Below are 16,753 nucleotides of genomic sequence, written 5' to 3'. Positions count from 1 at the left end.
CATGCTCTGTCTCTTTCTGTCTCAAAAATAAATAAACGTTAAAAAAAAAAAATTAAAAAAAAAAACAAAACACAGCACGTCCCAGAGAGTTGGCGTCTGCCCTCTTGGTCAAAGTGCTGGTTTCCAGGCGCTGTCGGTGACGCACAGAACCCCAGCCCCGCAGGTCCAGAGACGCACAAGGAGGCCCACGGACTGCTGCAGGGTCACCAAGGGCCGTCTTGGAAAATGAAGTCCAGAGTTCCTCTTGTGACCCCCCCCGGGGTCGTCTCCTCTTCCTGTGAAGGGACAGGTGGAGGCCTGGCTGGGCCCAGGACAACCGTTAAAATTCGGGCACGGTCAGAGAGCCTGGCCGTGCTCCCGGCTTTCACCGGCCCCACGGGTCACGGCCCTCCAAGTGGGCAGGCCTCGCTCGGTCCACCGTCTGTGGTCACCCTTCGGTCGGGCTCTGGAGTCAACGGCCAGCCGTGTCCCAACGTCGGCTCCCGGCCCCATGGTCCAAGCTGGCTTCCAAAACCGGACTGCCTCGTGACTGCCACACACTGGCACGGCCACCACGGACGTGCAGCCTGCAGCGGGCCCTGGGCACGTGGCACCCGGGCCAGACTCCGGCCCGTCACGCTCTCACACGCCAGGGAAGGAGGCGGGCTGGGCGTAGGCCTGGCCGGCCTGATCCGCTTTGTATTTGCTTTCCCTTGCCTCGAGCTTTCCGACGCTTCTGGAGCTGGTGAGCGCACTCTCCGAGTGTGGGGACCGGTCTCAGGGAAGCTGAGGGGAGGAAGGCGTTCCAGGGAGACTCTAGCTCAGCCCTCGGCCCTGCAGCGAGCTTGCGGGCCGGCCACGTGGCCCGGCCGGAGGAAACGGCGCACGCCCAGGGGTGTCCCCGGCAGCGGGGGGCAGCAGAGCCCAGGTCGCTTCGGTGGCATCGCCTCTGCTTTTCCTCCTCCACAAGCAGGACTGTGCCGCTCAGGGCTGTCAGAATCGGAACCCTTGGACCGGCACGGCTGGCCGCACCTCGGCTGTGTGTGCCCGCGCCCCAGGGGTCCCCTCCCGTGCTGGGAGCGGGTGAGCCAGGTGGACGGGGTGCTGGAGCAGGACTTCCACCCCACTTCCCTCCTGGGGGCCCGCGGCGACAACTCCCGTGCCCGGGAGCCCTTTAATAGCGTTGCCTGCAAAGGCTCAGGCGGCCTCCCTCAGCGCCTGCCCAGCCGCGAGCGAGCGGAGGCGGACGCGGCCTCCCATGCCCACCGCCGGGCCGAGAGCGGGCCGCTGCGTGCGGGCACCCAGGGGGTGCGGCAGCACCTTCCCGGCAGCACCTTCCCGCGCTCCGAATCTGCGGGACGGGGGAGTCGCTCTGGCGCAGGGCTGGGCCAGCCGGGGCCACCCTGGGGCCTGGTGTGGCTGCTTCACGGCACTTTTATTCCAGAGACCAACGTTGAGCCAAAAGAGCTTCATTTGGTGGACAGGTCACACCCCGCGGGGGCCTGGCCTGAGAGGCCCTCCGTGGGGAGGGGCAAGTTTGCTTTCTCAGAAAGTCATGCGGGAGAATGTTAAAGATTTTCCCCTCAAATTTTACACCCTTAAAGGGGGTAAGAGTTTTCCTCAACTCTGCCGTGGAGCCAGTCCTCGAGGACAGGAGCCCGTCCCTGCTGAGCCGCTGGCCCTTGGGGGCCTGGTTCCCCGGCGCCTCCCCGCCTGGGCTCACCCACAGCGGGGCCCTCTGCGATCCCGGCGCCCGCTCCCGTCTCCCCGGCCTCCCTGCCTCAGCTCCCTCGGGCCTCGGAACTCCCGGATCCTCCCACAGAGGCAGAACGGTGCCCTGCCCGCCCGCACAGCAGGGCATCGGACAGCCCGCCAGGGTGTTAAATGGGGTCAAAGGAAGCTCTCTTCAACCCCTCGCCATGTGCACCCAGCTCTCAACATCCCCCAAGTCTTGTTTCTAGTCTTGACTCTGCCCTTCCTGGGCGCCTCTGCCCCCCTTCGGCCCGCACCCCCCCTGCCTCGCACACCCGCGTCCACCTGCCGACTGTCCTGTGAGGCCGGGCCCTGCTCCACCACCTGTGACTCGGGTCCAGAGGTGGCGGCCACCGGAGAGGACGTGACCAAGAGGTTTGACCGCGTGGTGACTAGACTCCCAGCCCCCCAAGTGACAGGGCTGGTCACCGTGCCCAGCAGGGGGCGGCAGGGCCTCCGCGCGAGTCGAGTCATCAAGGCCAGCTGGCCCTGCGCTAGCCTGGGCTGAGCCGGTGACACAGCTCCAGGGTCCCCACTCCCCACTCTACCTCCCTGACGATGACCAGCCTGTCACAGACTTGTCTCAAAAGAGGGAACAAGAAGACTGAAACTAACCTGGGAAATTTGCTCTTTTTCTTTTTTCCTTTTTTTTTTTTTTTTTAACATCGTAAGTCTGTGGGGACGAAGAAAGAAGGCATCGTTCCCACACGGAGAGCAGCGCGCTCTACTCACGGGAGGAAGCTGTGAAGCCTGCGCCGACGAGCCTCCTGCTGGGCGGCCTCCCTGCCTCGGCACCCAGGCCAGGCCTGCGTTTACTCCTTACGGGCTTTTCAAGCGCAACAAAATTAAGCCGTACCGGTCTTCCCAACAAAATAAATTCCCCAAATATGCTCACAAAACCTAAAGCAGAGAGACGGCTGGTCAGGACACGTGTTAAAGTCAGGAAGTGTTCAAATGTCGTAACGACACTTATTCTTTAATAAAGCTCCGACAGCACAGTCTGTAACGCCGTCACGCGCCCGGCGCCGTCGGCGATGTCCTGGAGGCGCCGCGCACACAGCCGCGGCGACACCGAGCCTAAACACATAATATAAATTCGGATTTCTCTTCGGATTCAGATAAAAAATTACAAAATATTCTTTACCCCCAGTTCTTACGTTACGAGAATGAAACCAAAGCCCCGAATGAGGTGGTCTGACGAACGTATTCGGCAGGAACACAGCACAGCCGCTCTCGGGGTGCAGATCCCGGGCTCCGGCTGGCCAGCGGGGCATCGCTCTCGGGGCGCCAGGCTCCGCGAAGGGGGACGGGGCTCTCCCCGGAGCCCTCCACCCAAGGCTCAGAGGCGATCGCGGCGGCCCGGCCGCACCTGGTTCCGTGCCCCCGGCAGGCGACCGGCGCGCGCTGCTCAGTAGCGGCCGCCTCTCCTCCCTATTGAGGGCAGACGACACTGTTTCAGGTTAGGCTTCACGTCCTTCTGCGGGTCTGCCTGTCAGAGGAAAGGGCAGACACTGAGCGGAGGCCAGGACGGGCCCGGGGCGGCGAGCGGAGGGACGCTATCGAGACAGGCTACCTTCTGGTTTGTGCCGACAAACTTCAGGGGCCTCGGCACCGGGACTTTGCTGTTCGCTCCGGGTCCGAACACGGAGTGCAGCACGGGGCTGGGGTACGAGGCCAGTTCGGTCACTCCCGAAAGCTTCAGTTTGGGCAGTTGCATCAGGCAGGCGGGTCCCTGTCTCGTGGGAGGGTCCTCCTCTGGCTTTAGGGACGGTTTCTTGAAACAAAACACAGGCCCGTTGAACGTGCAATGGTGTCCCCCTTATGGAAATCGGGAAATACAACAGGGGCTCTTTTGCACGACTTTCGCCTAATCTAACTTGACCCAGAGGTTTGACCACGCGGTGACTAGACTCCCAGCCCCCAAGTGACAGGGCTGGTCACCGTGCCCAGCAGGGGGCGGCAGGGCCTCTGCGCCGAGTCGAGTCGTCAAGGCCAGCTGGCCCTGCGCCAGCCTGGGCTGAGCCGGTGACGCAGCTTCAGGGTCCCCACTCCAACTCCCTGACAATGACCAAATCTGCCCGCGGCCTTGCTTTCGTGTGGCTCACGTGCTAAGAATTTTTTTACATTTTTCAAAAGCTGAAAACAACTTCACGTCATGTCACAACTATTGGAAATTCCCGTCTCAGTGGAGATTGTCCTATTGGAACACAGCCCCACCGTTCATTTACGGATCATCCAAGGCACCAGAGAAAAGAGGGCGGTTGTGACAGGGCCTTACGGCCCACAAAGCTGGGAAGGCTTATTACCGCACGGCCCCTGTAGACACGCGCAGCCCTCGGGAGTGCCAACAGGAGTGACGCGGTCGGACAGGTGTCGGCCAGGAGGGAAGGGCAGAGCAGGGACAGCAGCTGGGAGGTGAAATGAGGGAGGCTCAGGTGGGGGGTGGGGAGCTGCCGAGAGGGGGATGCCTCCCCCACTTAAAGGGAAGGCATGGGGAGAAAAGCAGGTCTGGGGGGAAAGACCGGGAGACCGGGTCTGAACAACTCGGCCTGTGCACCACGGGGGAGTATCAGGCAGCAGCCTAGAATTCCAGAAAGCCTCCTGGCGGCAGCCACACCCATGGCCTCAGCTCCTGGCACGTACCGACGCTCAGTAAATGCTGGGGTGAGTGACGGAGGGCACAGTCCTCAAGAAGCGTGGGGCCAGCCCAGAACGTGGGACCAGGGAGCTGAGAGCTGGGGCGACGTGGGGCACCTGAGGACGACAAGACTGCAAGAGGAAGGTGCCGTTTCTAAAGCGACCGATCCGGGCCCAGACCGGTGCTCACCCGGACCCGCTGCACCCGTGTGGACGTCTGAGGCCGTGTGGTGGCTGGGGCCGGTCACTCGCCAGCTGGGTCACCTGGGTCAGTGTGGCCTGTGCCCTGTGCTGGTCAGGGGGCACAGGCAGATGACAGCGGCAGAGTGCATGGGCAGAGAACCTGGCACCCACGCGTGGGATAGTCCCACCTCGCCAGGCCCGTGCACACGGGGTGCCGCACCCGCCGTCTCCCCTTGGCCAGCGGGACGGAAAGGGCAGGCACGACCGGAGCCCGGCTCCCTGCACCTGCCGAGGGCGGTGTCTTCCGTGGGGACGCAGGCCACCTGAGGGCATCGGGTCCCAGCTACCGAGACCATTTCCAGCTCCCCGACTTCACTTAGTACCTGTTTGCTGCCCTCCTTTGAAGTCTGCCAGCCGTTAAGGAGTAGTTCCGGAGCCACGGGGCACTCTGAGAAGACGGACTTCCTGTGGCTGGCCAGAGCCTGCTTCTCCACTGCCCTGTGGGGAAGGAAGAGAGGGCAGTGGCCCCTGAGAACGTGCGCAGCACAACCATTCTGCCTCGTCACCGCCTCTTCCACGTCAACCGTTCCGGGAGCCTTTTCCGTCCTCTGTGTCGGCCTGCCGGTCTCTGGGCTGGGAGAGGAGAGGGCCCCGTGCACCGTGGGCCCTGTCCCCCGGGAGGTCTGGGTCAGACGTCACCTGCACTCGCACCGCTCACACCGGCTGGAGCACAGGGAGGAGCAGAATTAGACGCCCTCGGGCAGGTACTCCAGTGCCAGCACCCCCAAGCCTTACGGCGAGATCCCCCGGTCGACACCGACGTGCACCGGGCCCCTCCCGGAGCCTGGGCACCAGCCACAGCGCAGCCACAGAACCGCCCCCCTTAGACCCTGCTGTGGAGTCGCTGAGGCCGTTCCAGAAAAGATCGAAGTGTATGTTCCCGGGGCCCCCGAGTTCAGGACAGAGCTGTTCCCGGACACAGCTGCCCCACCACGTGCCCCCCAGGTCTCCACAGCCAGCTCCTCCTACCACAAGGAGGCCCAAGAAAGCCCACCTCTGGTCCTGGAAGTAGGGGTGCTGCAGGGCCTGATGGGCAGTGATTCTCTCGTCGGGGTCGTAGGCCACCATTGCGTGCAGGAGGGAGAGGCATTTCGGGGACAAATTGGCTGTCAGTAGAGGTATTCCTGATCCCTTTTTAAAAGGAAAATCAAAACTCATAGCTCTCGACCTGTATTGAAAGCCCAATGACAATAAACGATCATGCCATTATGTAGAGCACCTGGCCAGCCGTCGTCATGATCCTACAGGGACCCGCACGGAGAAGGGGGCGGGACGGAACCATTGTCCAAACCCAGAGAAAGTGCAACAGCCCAGGGGCCCCTCACACGAGCTGTGGAGGCGACAATGATGTGTCACCGGAGGCTTATGGACTCTGGCTGAGGTTTGCGCAGGGGGAAGCTGCGTGTGCCCCAGCGGGGTACAAGGGAACTCTGTACCTTCCGCTAAGTTCTGCGGCGAACCTAAAACCGCTCTAGAAAAGTAAAGTCTCGTTTTTAAAAACAGGGCAGGGGTTGTGAAATCTGTTATGCTATCAGTGTGAGAAAATGACTTTCCCCCCAAAAGACTCAGAGCACGTGCCCACCTGAGAAAAATGATGTAAAGTTTATAAGCAGAAAAAGGAAGAATTCAAACTAGTTGTCACCTCCTCGCCTTCCAAGGGCCCAGGAGCTGCCCACCCCCTCAGCCCACGGGGCTCCCCCTCGGAGGCCCCCGGCTCCCCGGATTCAGCAACCAGTGCCGGTGTGGGCGTCAGTGTGGCTGGCAGCTCTGGGTGAGCTCTGGGCACAGCTCACTGCGCACCGCCTGCACGTGGCATCCCTCTCCACCCAGAGGTCCCTGGGTCCTGGGTCACTATTCAGAGGACGGGACCCGATGGCCAGGCCCTCAGCAAGGCCAGGAGCATCTCCCTTGGCACCTAGGGAGGGGCACCCTGGCGGGACCCCCGGGGTGGGGGGAGACAGCTCCGAGCGGCTCGGTGCTCACACCAGCCCGACCTGGGGCCCCTTCAGCGGCCGCGGGGACCCAGGCAGACGGAGGAGCCACGAGGGCAGCAGAGGTGGGGCCCGGTCCGCCCCCCCACCCCACTGGCTCCCCCCAGCAGCCCCCGCAGGGGGCAGGTCCACTTGGGGCCCCGGGGCGCACACGCACTTACTGTTTGAACTTGGTGAGAGTCTTCTCCGCAGGTGTGCCGATGACGTCGTGGATTTTTGAGATCTGGTCCAGCTCGTTGGCTCCGGGGAAGAGGGGCTGAAGGCTGGGGGAGGGGGAGGCAGGGCGGAGCTGCGGTCAGGACAGGCCGGGGCCACCTCATCCCAGCGACCCCCTTTGTGGGGCGGCCAGCTCCCACAGAAACCCGAGGACACGAAAGCCGCATGGCACCCCGTGCATGGGACTGCCCCGGCCTGTTTCTCCTTTACAGTGAGCGGGTGACACTCTTAAGACGCGGCCACGTTCCTCTCCGTACCCCTGGGATCTCTGCAGCGAAACAGGAATGTTCACACCGGGACACCTAACTTCAAGTCTCGCGTCCCAGGGGCTTTTTCGACAAAAATTCATGGTGCGTCAGGTCCGGTTTTGTTGACAGATGAAGTCCAAGAAACGTTTTGGTTTTCAGCGATTTTATGGATTTGGGAATCGCGGATGAAAGAATTTAGGCTTCTATAAGTGAGTTCAGTTCACAGGACAGGCCACGGCGGAGGGTTTACTAGTGCCGCTTGAGCACCGGGGCCACTTCTGCGCGGGCAGGTGGCTCTGAGATGGGGTGGGGGGCAGAACGACGGTCTCCCCATGGGCTGCCCCTCGCTCGGCGGATGAGCAGCCGTCACGTTCTCGACACTGAAGTCCCTCAACATCCTTTCGGATTAATTCAAGGGATCTCAGCACAGCGGAAAGGACCGTCAGTACTTTTAGCATCAGTGAAATCGCCACTCGGCTTTCCAAAAGCACCAAGCCGATTATCAACAGGTACGTCCTGAAGGACGTGTGTGTCTGTATTCACGAAGTGGTTAGCTGGGCAGGCGGCAACCGATGACTCGGGTCCCCGCCTGTGATGCACGTCACCCGACCTTAAACGCACCTGCTCGTCCTTCGCGATCCGCTCGGAGCACTCGGGCACCACCCTGCCCCTCCCTGGGCCTCTTCAACCCCACACCCTCCTCGCCTCTGGGGGAGACCAGCCCCTTCCCTTCTCCCGGGCCGCTGCTCCATCCAGCGGCGAAGCCCCGAGGCTGGGGGAGAGGAGGCCGGGGAGGCCGGGGCTTTCTGGAATCCAGCCGTGCCGCAAAGTGGCCCACCCTCACGCTTGCGGCCAGAGCATCCTACTCGGCGGACTGTCTCTCTCAGGGAAGGCCCCGGGAGCAGGGCCGCTGCCCACACGGCAGGCCCCGCCAGCTGGCAGGAAGCGCCCTCCACTCTGCTTCTGAACGTCAGTCGTTCCACGATGAGGCCGAGTCAGGAGGCCCACCGACCTCAGGGAAGAGCTGACTGACGGTAGTTTGTACTTTGTGAGAAGCGGACGAGGAGAGTATTTGCCGCAAAGTAAAAGGAAAGCCTGCGACGTTTTCCGTCAAGTTAACACCAGTCACGTGAGCAGGATGCCTGCAAAATCTGTTTGGTAAAGGAAGGCACCGGCATGACGCCATTGGGCTGGCCGGGCCTCGCCAGGCAACCTGTTCGGGAAGGTTCACTCGGGGGGGGGGGGGGGGGGGGGGGGGGGCACCGGGCGGGAGTCCTCAGACGCGAGGTGGGCCTCGGGCCTACCTGGCGATCTCGTAGAGCACACAGCCTGCACTCCACAGATCCATCTTGTAGGTGTAGAAGCCGTCGGTGAGGAGGCACTCGGGGGGCGCGGTACCAGCGCGTGGAGATGTACTCGGTATACGGCTGCTTGGAGCAGACGCTCCGGCAGGACCCAAAGTCCCCTAATTTCAGGACGTCCTGCTGCAAGGGGAGAAAGGCGGGGACAAGTGACGTCTCAAGCCGCTGCTGTACCACAGACCATTTCAAGTGTTTATGCGCTAACAGGAAAATTACCAGCCTTGCAACTAGCTTGTGAAAAGAAATTACTTTATAAGCACCTGAGAGTGCCTGTGACAGATAAGAGAGTGGGGTCTCTGCTCAGTGGGACACGTTTACAGACATCCTACCTGTGTCTGACGACTATTTCCGGACGTCTACAGGTTTGGGGAAACGTTAAGTCACCTCGTGAGTCTACAAATGAATTTTTTTTTTCAACGTTTATTTATTTTTGGGACAGAGAGAGACAGAGCATGAACAGGCGAGAGGCAAAGAGAGAGGGAGACACAGAATCGGAAACAGGCTCCAGGCTCTGAGCCATCAGCCCAGAGCCCGACGCGGGGCTCGAACTCACGGACCGCGAGATCGTGACCTGGCTGAAGTCGGACGCTTAACCGACTGCGCCACCCAGGCGCCCCTACAAATGAATTAAACACCATATCATGTCACCCAATCAGGACTCTAGCTGCGAAGTTAGCCCTGCTGGCAGCTTTGTTTTCCCTGTTGGGGGAGGGGGAGGGGAGGAGGGTTGGGGCCAGTTCTCTGGAGCGAAGAGCTCTTGGGAGCAGGTCAGACAGACTGGGTAGACCCTTTTCGGGATACCTCTTCCATTCTGTTTACCCCTCACACATTCAGCTGATAAACTAGAGGCTGGTAATGCACTTGGAGCCTCTGGTACCTACAAACCTCCGGCAAACATTAAATGCGGGCACGTTTCCTACCCAGGTTACCACGAAACCTCACTCCGGCGGCCTTTCAACTGATGCCATTCCCCAGTGGATCATGTTGGACTTCCAACAAAAATCGTAAGGCATGTTAAGAGGCAAGAGAAAACAGTTTGAAGAGAGAAAGCAAGCATCAGAACCAGTTTCAGAGAGAGCACAGATGTAAGGATTTTAGAATTACCAGTCAGGGAATTTAAAATCACTATGAGTAATCTGTTAAGGGCTCTAGTGGAAAAAGCAGACAACATGCAAGCTCAGATGGGAAATGCAAGCAGAGAGATGGAAACTCTAAGAAAGAATCAAAAGGAAGTACTAGAAATAAAAAACACCGTTAACAAATAAAGAGTGACTTATAAGCTCAATAGACTAGACAGCCAAGGAAAGAAGCAGGGAGCCAGAAGATATGCCAACAGAAACTTTCCAAACTGAAATGCAAAGAGAGAAAACAATGGCAAAACCAGAAAAGAACAGACAAGAACCACGGGACCGTTTCAAAAGTGCTTGGAACCGTGGCACTGGTACCACAGCATGGACGGACTCCAAAATGGCGATGCTGAGGGGAAAATCCAGGTCAGAAAAGAGCACATACTATACAATTCCACTTAGAGAACATTCTAGAAAGTGCAAACTAATTTATTTTTTAAATTAGTTTAAATTATTTACTAATTTAAACAAAAAGTCTTTGCCTGGGGACAAAGGACAGGAGGGATGACCAAGGGGCATGAGGAAACTTTTAGGGGCAAGAGATCTGTTTGCTAGCTTGACTGTGATGATGGCTTCACGGGTGCACACGTCTGCCCAGACTTACCAGGCCGTACACTTTAAATACGTGTGGTCGAAGTGGCTATGGACTGAGACAGACCTGAGCGTGAATCCTGCCTCTTCTTTTACATGCACGGTGTTTGGAGTGGTAATCTCAATGCAGTTTATTTTTTTCTTTTTAATTTACATCCAAATTAGTTAGCATACAGTGCAACAAGGATTTCAGGAGTAGATTCCTTACTGCCCCTTACCCATTCAGCCCATCCCCCCTCCCACAACCCCTCTAGCAACCCTCTGTTCTCTATATTTAGGAGTCTCTTATGCTTTGTCCCCCTCCCTGTTTTTATATTATTTTTGCTTCCCTTCCCTTACGTTCATCTGTTCTGTGTCTTAAAGTCCTCATATGAGTGAGGTCATATGATACTTGTCTTTCTCTGACTGGCTAATTTCTCTTAGCATAATACCCTCCAGTTCCATCCACGTAGTTGCAAATGGCCAGATTTCATTCTTTTTGATTGCCAAGTAATACTCCATCATGTATGTATGTGTGTGTGTTGTGTGTGTGTGTGTATATATATATATATATGTATGTATGTATATGTATGTATGTGTATATATATATGTATATATATATATACGTATATATATATATATATATACCACATCTTCTTTATCTATTGATGGACATTTGGGCTCTTTCCGTACTTTGCCTATTGTCGATAGGGCTGCTATAAACATGGGGGTGCGTGTGTCCCTTTGAAACAGCACACCTGTATCCCGTGGATAAATACCTAGTAGTGCAATTGCTGGGTCACAGGGTAGTTCTATTTTTAATTTTTTGAGGAACCTCCACACTGTTTTCCAGAGTGGCTACACCAGCTGGCATTCCCACCAGCGGGGCAAAAGAGATCCTCTTTCTCTGCATCCTCGCCAACATCTGTTGTTGCCTGAGCTGTTCATGTTAGCCATCCTGACAGGTGTGAGGTGGTATCTCCTTGTGATTTGGATTGGTATTTCCCTGATGATGAGTGATGTTGAGCAGTGTTTCTCGTGCCGGTTGGCCATCTGGATGTCTTCTTTGGAGAAGTGTCTATTCATGTCTTCTGCCCATTTCTTCACTGGATTATTTGTTTTTTGGGTGTTGAGTTTGATAAGTTTTTTATAGATTTTGGATACTAACCCTTTATCTGATGTGTCATTTGCAAATATCTTCTCCCATTCCGTCAGTTGCCTTTTAGTTTTGCTGATTGTTTCCTTCGCAGTGCAGAAGCTTTTTATTTTGATGAGGTCCCAATAGTTCATTTTTGCTTTTGTCTCCCTTTCCCCTGGAGACGTGTTGAGTAAGAAGTTGCTGCGGCAGAGGTCAAAGAGGTTTTTGCCTGCTTTCTCCTCAAGGATTTTGATGGCTTCCTGTCTTACATTTAGGTCATTCATCCATTTTGAGTTTATTTTTGCGTCTGGTGTAAGAAAGTGGTCCAGGTTCATTCTTCTGCATGTCGCTGTCCAGTTTTCCCAACACCATTTGCTAAGGAGACTGTCTTTATTCCACTGGATATTCTTTCCTGCTTTGTCAAAGATTAGTTGGCCATACATTTGTGGGTCCATTTCTGGGTTCTCTACTCTGTTCCATTGATCTGAGTGTCTGTTTTTGTGCCAGTACCATACTGTCTTGATGATTACAGCTTTATAATACAGCTTCAAGTCTGGGATTGTGATGCCTCCTGCTTTGGTTTTCTTTTTCAAGATTGCTTTGGCTATTCGGGGTCTTTTCTGGTTCCATACACATTTTAGGATTGTTTGTTCTAGTTCTGTGAAGAATGCTGGTGTTATTTTGATAGGTATTGCACTGAATATGTAGACTGCACAGACTGCTTTGGGTAGTATTGACATTTTAACAATATTTGTTTTTCGTATCCAGGAGCATAGAATATTTTTCGATTTTGTTGTGTCTTCTTCAATTTCTTTTATAAGCTTTCTATAGTTTTCAGCGTATAGATTTTTCACCGCTTTGGTTAAGTTTATTCCTAGGTATTTTATGGTTTTTGGTGCAATTGTAAATGGGATTGATTCCTTGATTTTTCTTTCTGTTGCTTCATTGTTGGTGTATAGGAATGCAACCAATTTCTGTGCATTGATTTTATATCCTGCAACTTTGCTGAATTCATCAATCAATTCTAGTTTTTTGGTGGAATCTTTTGGGTTTTCCATATAGAGTATCATGTCATCTGCAAAGAGTGAAAGTTTGACCTCTTCCTGGCCTATCTGGATGCCTTTTCTTTGTGTTGTCTGACTGCTGAGGCTAAGATTTCCAATACTATGTTGAATAACAGCAGCGCAAGTGGACATCCCGGTCTTACTCCTGACCTTAGGGGGGGAAGTTCTCAGTTTCTCCCCATTGAGGATGATATTAGCATTGTGTCTCTCATATATGGCTTTTACGATGTCGAGGTATCATCTTTCTATCCTTACTTTCTTGAGGGTTTTCATCAAGAAAGGATGCTGTATTTTGTCAAATGCTTTCTCTGCATCTATTGAGAGGATCATGTGGTTCCTGTCCTTTCTTTTATTGATGTGATGAATTACACTGATTGTTTTGTGGATACTGAACCAGCCTTGCATCCAAGGTAGAAGTCCCACTTGGTCGCAGTGAATAACTTTTTTAATGTATTGTTGGATCCGGTTGGCTAATACCTTGTTGAGGATTTTTGCATCCATGTACATCATGGAAATTGGTCTATAGTTCTCCTTTTTAGTGGGATCTTTGGTTTTGGAATCAAGGTAATGCTGGCTTCATAGAAAGAGTTTGGAAGTTTTCCTTCCATTTCTATTTTTTGGAACGGCTTCAAGAGAATAGGTGGTAACTCTTCCTTAAATGTTTGGTAGAATTCCCCTGGAAAGCCATCTGGCCCTGGACTCTTGTTTTTTGGGAGATTTTTGATTACTAATTCAATTTCCTTACTGGTTATGGGTCTGTTCAAATTTTCTATTTCCTCCTGTTTCAGTTTTGGCAGTGTATGTTTCTAGGAATTTGTCCATTTCTTCCAGATTGCCCATTTTATTAGCATATGATTGCTCATAATATTCTTTTATTATTGTTTTTATTTCTGCTGTGCTGGTTGTGATCTCTCCTCTTTCATTCTTGATTTTATTTATTTGGGTCCTATCCTTTTTCTTTTTGATCAAACTGGCTAGGGATTTATCAATTTTGTTAATTCTTTCAAAGAACCAGCTTCTGGTTTCATTGATCTGTTCTACTGGTTTTTTTTGTTTGTTTGTTTCGATAGCATTGATTTCTGCTCCAATCTTTATTATTTCCTGTCTTCTGCTGGTTTTGGCTTTTTTTTTTTTTTTTAATTTTTTTTTCAACGTTTTATTTATTTTTGGGGGGACAGAAAGAGACAGAGCATGAACGGGGGAGGGGCAGAGAGAGAGGGAGACACAGAATCGGAAACAGGCTCCAGGCTCTGAGCCATCAGCCCAGAGCCCGACGCGGGGCTCGAACTCCCGGACCGCGAGATCGTGACCTGGCTGAAGTCGGACGCTTAACCGACTGCGCCACCCAGGCGCCCTGGTTTTGGCTTTTATTTGCTGTTTTGTTTTGTTTTTTCCCATCTCCTTTTTTTTTTTAATTTTTTTTTTTAACATTTATTTTTGAGACAGACAGAGACAGAGCATGAACGGGGGAGGGGCAGAGAGAGAGGGAGACACAGAATTGGAAGCAGGCTCCAGGCTCTGAGCCATCAGCCCAGAGTCCCACGCGGGGCTTGAACCCACGGACCGTGAGATCGTGACCTGAGCTGAAGTCGGACGCTTAACTGACTGAGCCACCCAGGTGCCCCAGTTTTTTTTTTTTTCCATCTCCTTAAGGTGTAAGGTTAGGTTGTGTATCTGAGATCTTTCTTCCTTCTTTAGGAAGGCCTGGATTGCTATATACTTTCCTCTTATGACCACCTTTGCTGCATCCCAGAGGTTTTGGGTTGTGGTGTTATCATTTTCATTGACTTCCATATACTTTTTAACTTCCTCTTTAACTTCTTGGTTAGCCCATTCATTCTTTAGTAGGATGTTCTTTAGTCTCCAAGTATTTGTTACCTTTCCAAATTTTTTCTTGTGGTTGATTTTGAGTTTCATAATGTCATGGTCTGAAAATATGCACAGTATGATCTCGATCTTTTTGTACTTGTTGAGGGCTGATCTGTGTCCCACTATGTGGTCTATTCTGGAGAACGTTCCATGTGCACTGGAGAAGAATGTATAGTCTGCTGCTTTAGGATGAAATGTTCTGAATATATCTGTTAAGTCCATCTGGTCCAGTGTGTCATTCAAAGCCATTGTTTCCTTGTTGATTTTTTGATTAGATGATCTGTCCATTGCTGTGAGTGGGGTGTTGAAGTCTCCCAGTATTATGGTATTACTATCGATGAGTTTATGTTTGTGATTAATTGATTTATATATTTGGGTGCTCTCACATTTGGTGCATAAATGTTTACAACTGTTAGGTCTTCTTGGTGGATACACCCCTCGATTATGATATAATGCCCTTCTGCATCTCTTGATACAGTCTTTATTTTAAAGTCTAGATTGTCTGATGTAAGTATGGCTACTCTGGCTTTCTTTTGTCAACCATTAGCATGATAGATGGTTCTCCATCCCCTTATTTTCAATCTGAAGGTGTCTTTAGGTCTAAAGTGGGTCTCTTGTAAACAGCATATAGATGGATCTTGTTTTCTTATCCATTGTTACCCTATGTCTTTTGATTGGGGCATTGAGTCCACTAACGTTTGGGGTGAGTACTGAAAGATATGAATTTATTGCCATTATGTTGCTTGTATAGTTGGGAGTTTCTAGTGGTGTTCTCTGGTCCTTTCTAGTCTTTGTTGCTTTTGGTATGTATGTATGTATGTATGTATGTATGTATGTATGTATGTATGTATGTGTCTTTTTTCCCCTCAGAGAGCCCCCTTTAAAATTTTTGCAGGGCTGGTTTAGTGGTCATGAACTCCTTTAATTTTTGTTTGGGAAACTTTTAATCTCTCTTTTTTTTAATTTTTTTAATGTTTATTTATTTCTGAGACAGAGAGAGACAGAGCATGAGCAGGGGAAGGGCAGAGAGAGAGGGAGACACAGAATCTGAAACAGGCTCCAGGCTCTAAGCTGTCTGCACAGAGCCCGACGCGGGGCTCGAACTCACGGACCGCGAGATCATGACCTGAGCCGAAGTCGGACGCGTAACCGACTGAGCCACCCAGGTGCCCCTCTCCTATTTTGAATGACAGCCTTGCTGGATAAAGAATTCTTGGCTGCATATTTTTCCAATTCAGTACACTGAATATATCCGGCCACTCCTTTCTGGCCTGCCAAGTTGCTGTGGAGAGGTCTGCTGTGAACCTGCTCTGTCTTTCCGTGTAGGTTAAGGACGTTTTTCCCTTGCTGCTTTCATGATTCTTTCCTTGCCTGAGTATTTTGTGAATTTGACTATGACATGCCTGGTTGGTGGTCCAATTTTTTTTAAGTAATCTCTACGCCCAACGTGGGGCTCGAATTCACGACTCTGAGATCAAGAGTCCCATGTTCTACCGACTGAGCCAGCCGGCGGCCCCTGGAGGTTTATTTTTGCATATAGTAAGAGTGCCTAAGATTTCTTCCTTCCAGATGTATGGTTACATTGATGGCACTTATTAAACAAACCATTTTTTCCAAACTGGGAGCAAAACAAAACAAAACAAAACATAACATGGTGCCCAGGTATCTGGGGCTGAAAGCCTATCTAGTAAAAAGGTTTCACATTCTACGTTTATCCTGAGATCAGTTTTTCATATAGAAGTTCTTACCTTTATTAATATATTTTCTGGTTTTACATCTCTGTGAAATATTCCATTTCTGCATGCAATATAAAAGGAAGGATAGAATTAGTTGCACCTCATTCAAATTCTTTTACATGGTGCTTTTAAATGAATGTTGATAACATTTCCTTAATCTGAGAGCTGCCAAGTCCCCAAGAGCGTACCTGTGCATGTGATCAAGGGATTTACATAACTGGTACATATAGCATGTAATTCTCTTCTCCGGTAATGGGTGTCTTCTCCCTGCGCGGCCAAGGAAGTAGCCAAAGACGGTTACCAACGGTACATACCTCACTTCTTGAAGACAAAAATAGAATCCCACCATTTTATTCAATGATGTATGAAAATCCAACAAATAACCTGAAGTAATTTCCAGAAGTACAGAGCGTACATAGGAAACGCACCGCTCAAAATTCTACTCGTGGGCATGATTTCATGGGAAACCCTGCATGCACGCATTCTGGTTACTGCAAGAACAGAACCAAGCAATAAGCAGCACAGTAGTTTGGTCTGATACCCCCGGGGCCGAGCCTCCCGGGTGGGCCTTCCAGGACACGCTCTCCCCCATGCCGACTGTGAGGTGTCAGGGGTCGCTTGAAACTCCAGTGTTTTCCTCGGCTTCCGGTCTGAACGGAGATTTCCATTTTATAGGGGGAGAGATCTCAGTTCAACAGAAGCGCGTTTTTAATCCAAGACCCACGACTGCTTTGAATTTCATAGCGCACTCTTCTCTGACAAAGAGCAGCCATCATCTGGTGTCTCCTGGCACAGCTCCGCTGCCCCAGCCCGCTCGGCTGT

General features: G+C 52.5%; 1 protein-coding gene across 7 annotated transcripts in view; it reads right to left on the bottom strand.

Annotated features, from left to right (window-relative positions):
• Positions 1 to 16,753, bottom strand: part of MOK (MOK protein kinase) — a 71,468-nt gene that overhangs the window by 7,636 nt on the left and 47,079 nt on the right. For 3 of the 7 annotated variants that reach the window (XR_015252003.1, XR_015252004.1, XR_015252005.1), the window contains exons 1-7: positions 8,371 to 8,429; positions 6,764 to 6,865; positions 5,606 to 5,779; positions 4,935 to 5,049; positions 3,305 to 3,505; positions 2,889 to 3,220; positions 2,464 to 2,631 (exon numbers count right to left, since the gene is read on the bottom strand). Coding sequence is in view for 3 of the 7 variants with exons in the window: in XM_086708780.1 (XP_086564906.1) it covers positions 3,140 to 3,220; positions 3,305 to 3,505; positions 4,935 to 5,049; positions 5,606 to 5,742; positions 6,764 to 6,865; positions 8,371 to 8,550; positions 15,944 to 15,992; positions 16,120 to 16,198 (944 nt within the window). In the remaining 4 variants the exon portion in view is untranslated. Of the gene's footprint in view, positions 1 to 2,463; positions 2,632 to 2,664; positions 3,221 to 3,304; positions 3,506 to 4,934; positions 5,050 to 5,605; positions 5,780 to 6,763; positions 6,866 to 8,370; positions 8,551 to 8,756; positions 8,834 to 15,943; positions 15,993 to 16,119; positions 16,199 to 16,753 lie in introns of those variants that run through there. The other 4 variants (XM_086708780.1, XR_015252006.1, XM_086708782.1 and 1 more) reach the window with 4 other exon arrangements.

This window comes from Puma concolor, chromosome B3 (assembly GCF_028749965.1).
Source record: "Puma concolor isolate L17-30 chromosome B3, mPumCon1.1.hap2, whole genome shotgun sequence".
NCBI classification, from domain to species: domain Eukaryota; kingdom Metazoa; phylum Chordata; class Mammalia; order Carnivora; family Felidae; genus Puma; species Puma concolor.
This window is presented reverse-complemented; position numbering and strand designations above follow the sequence as displayed.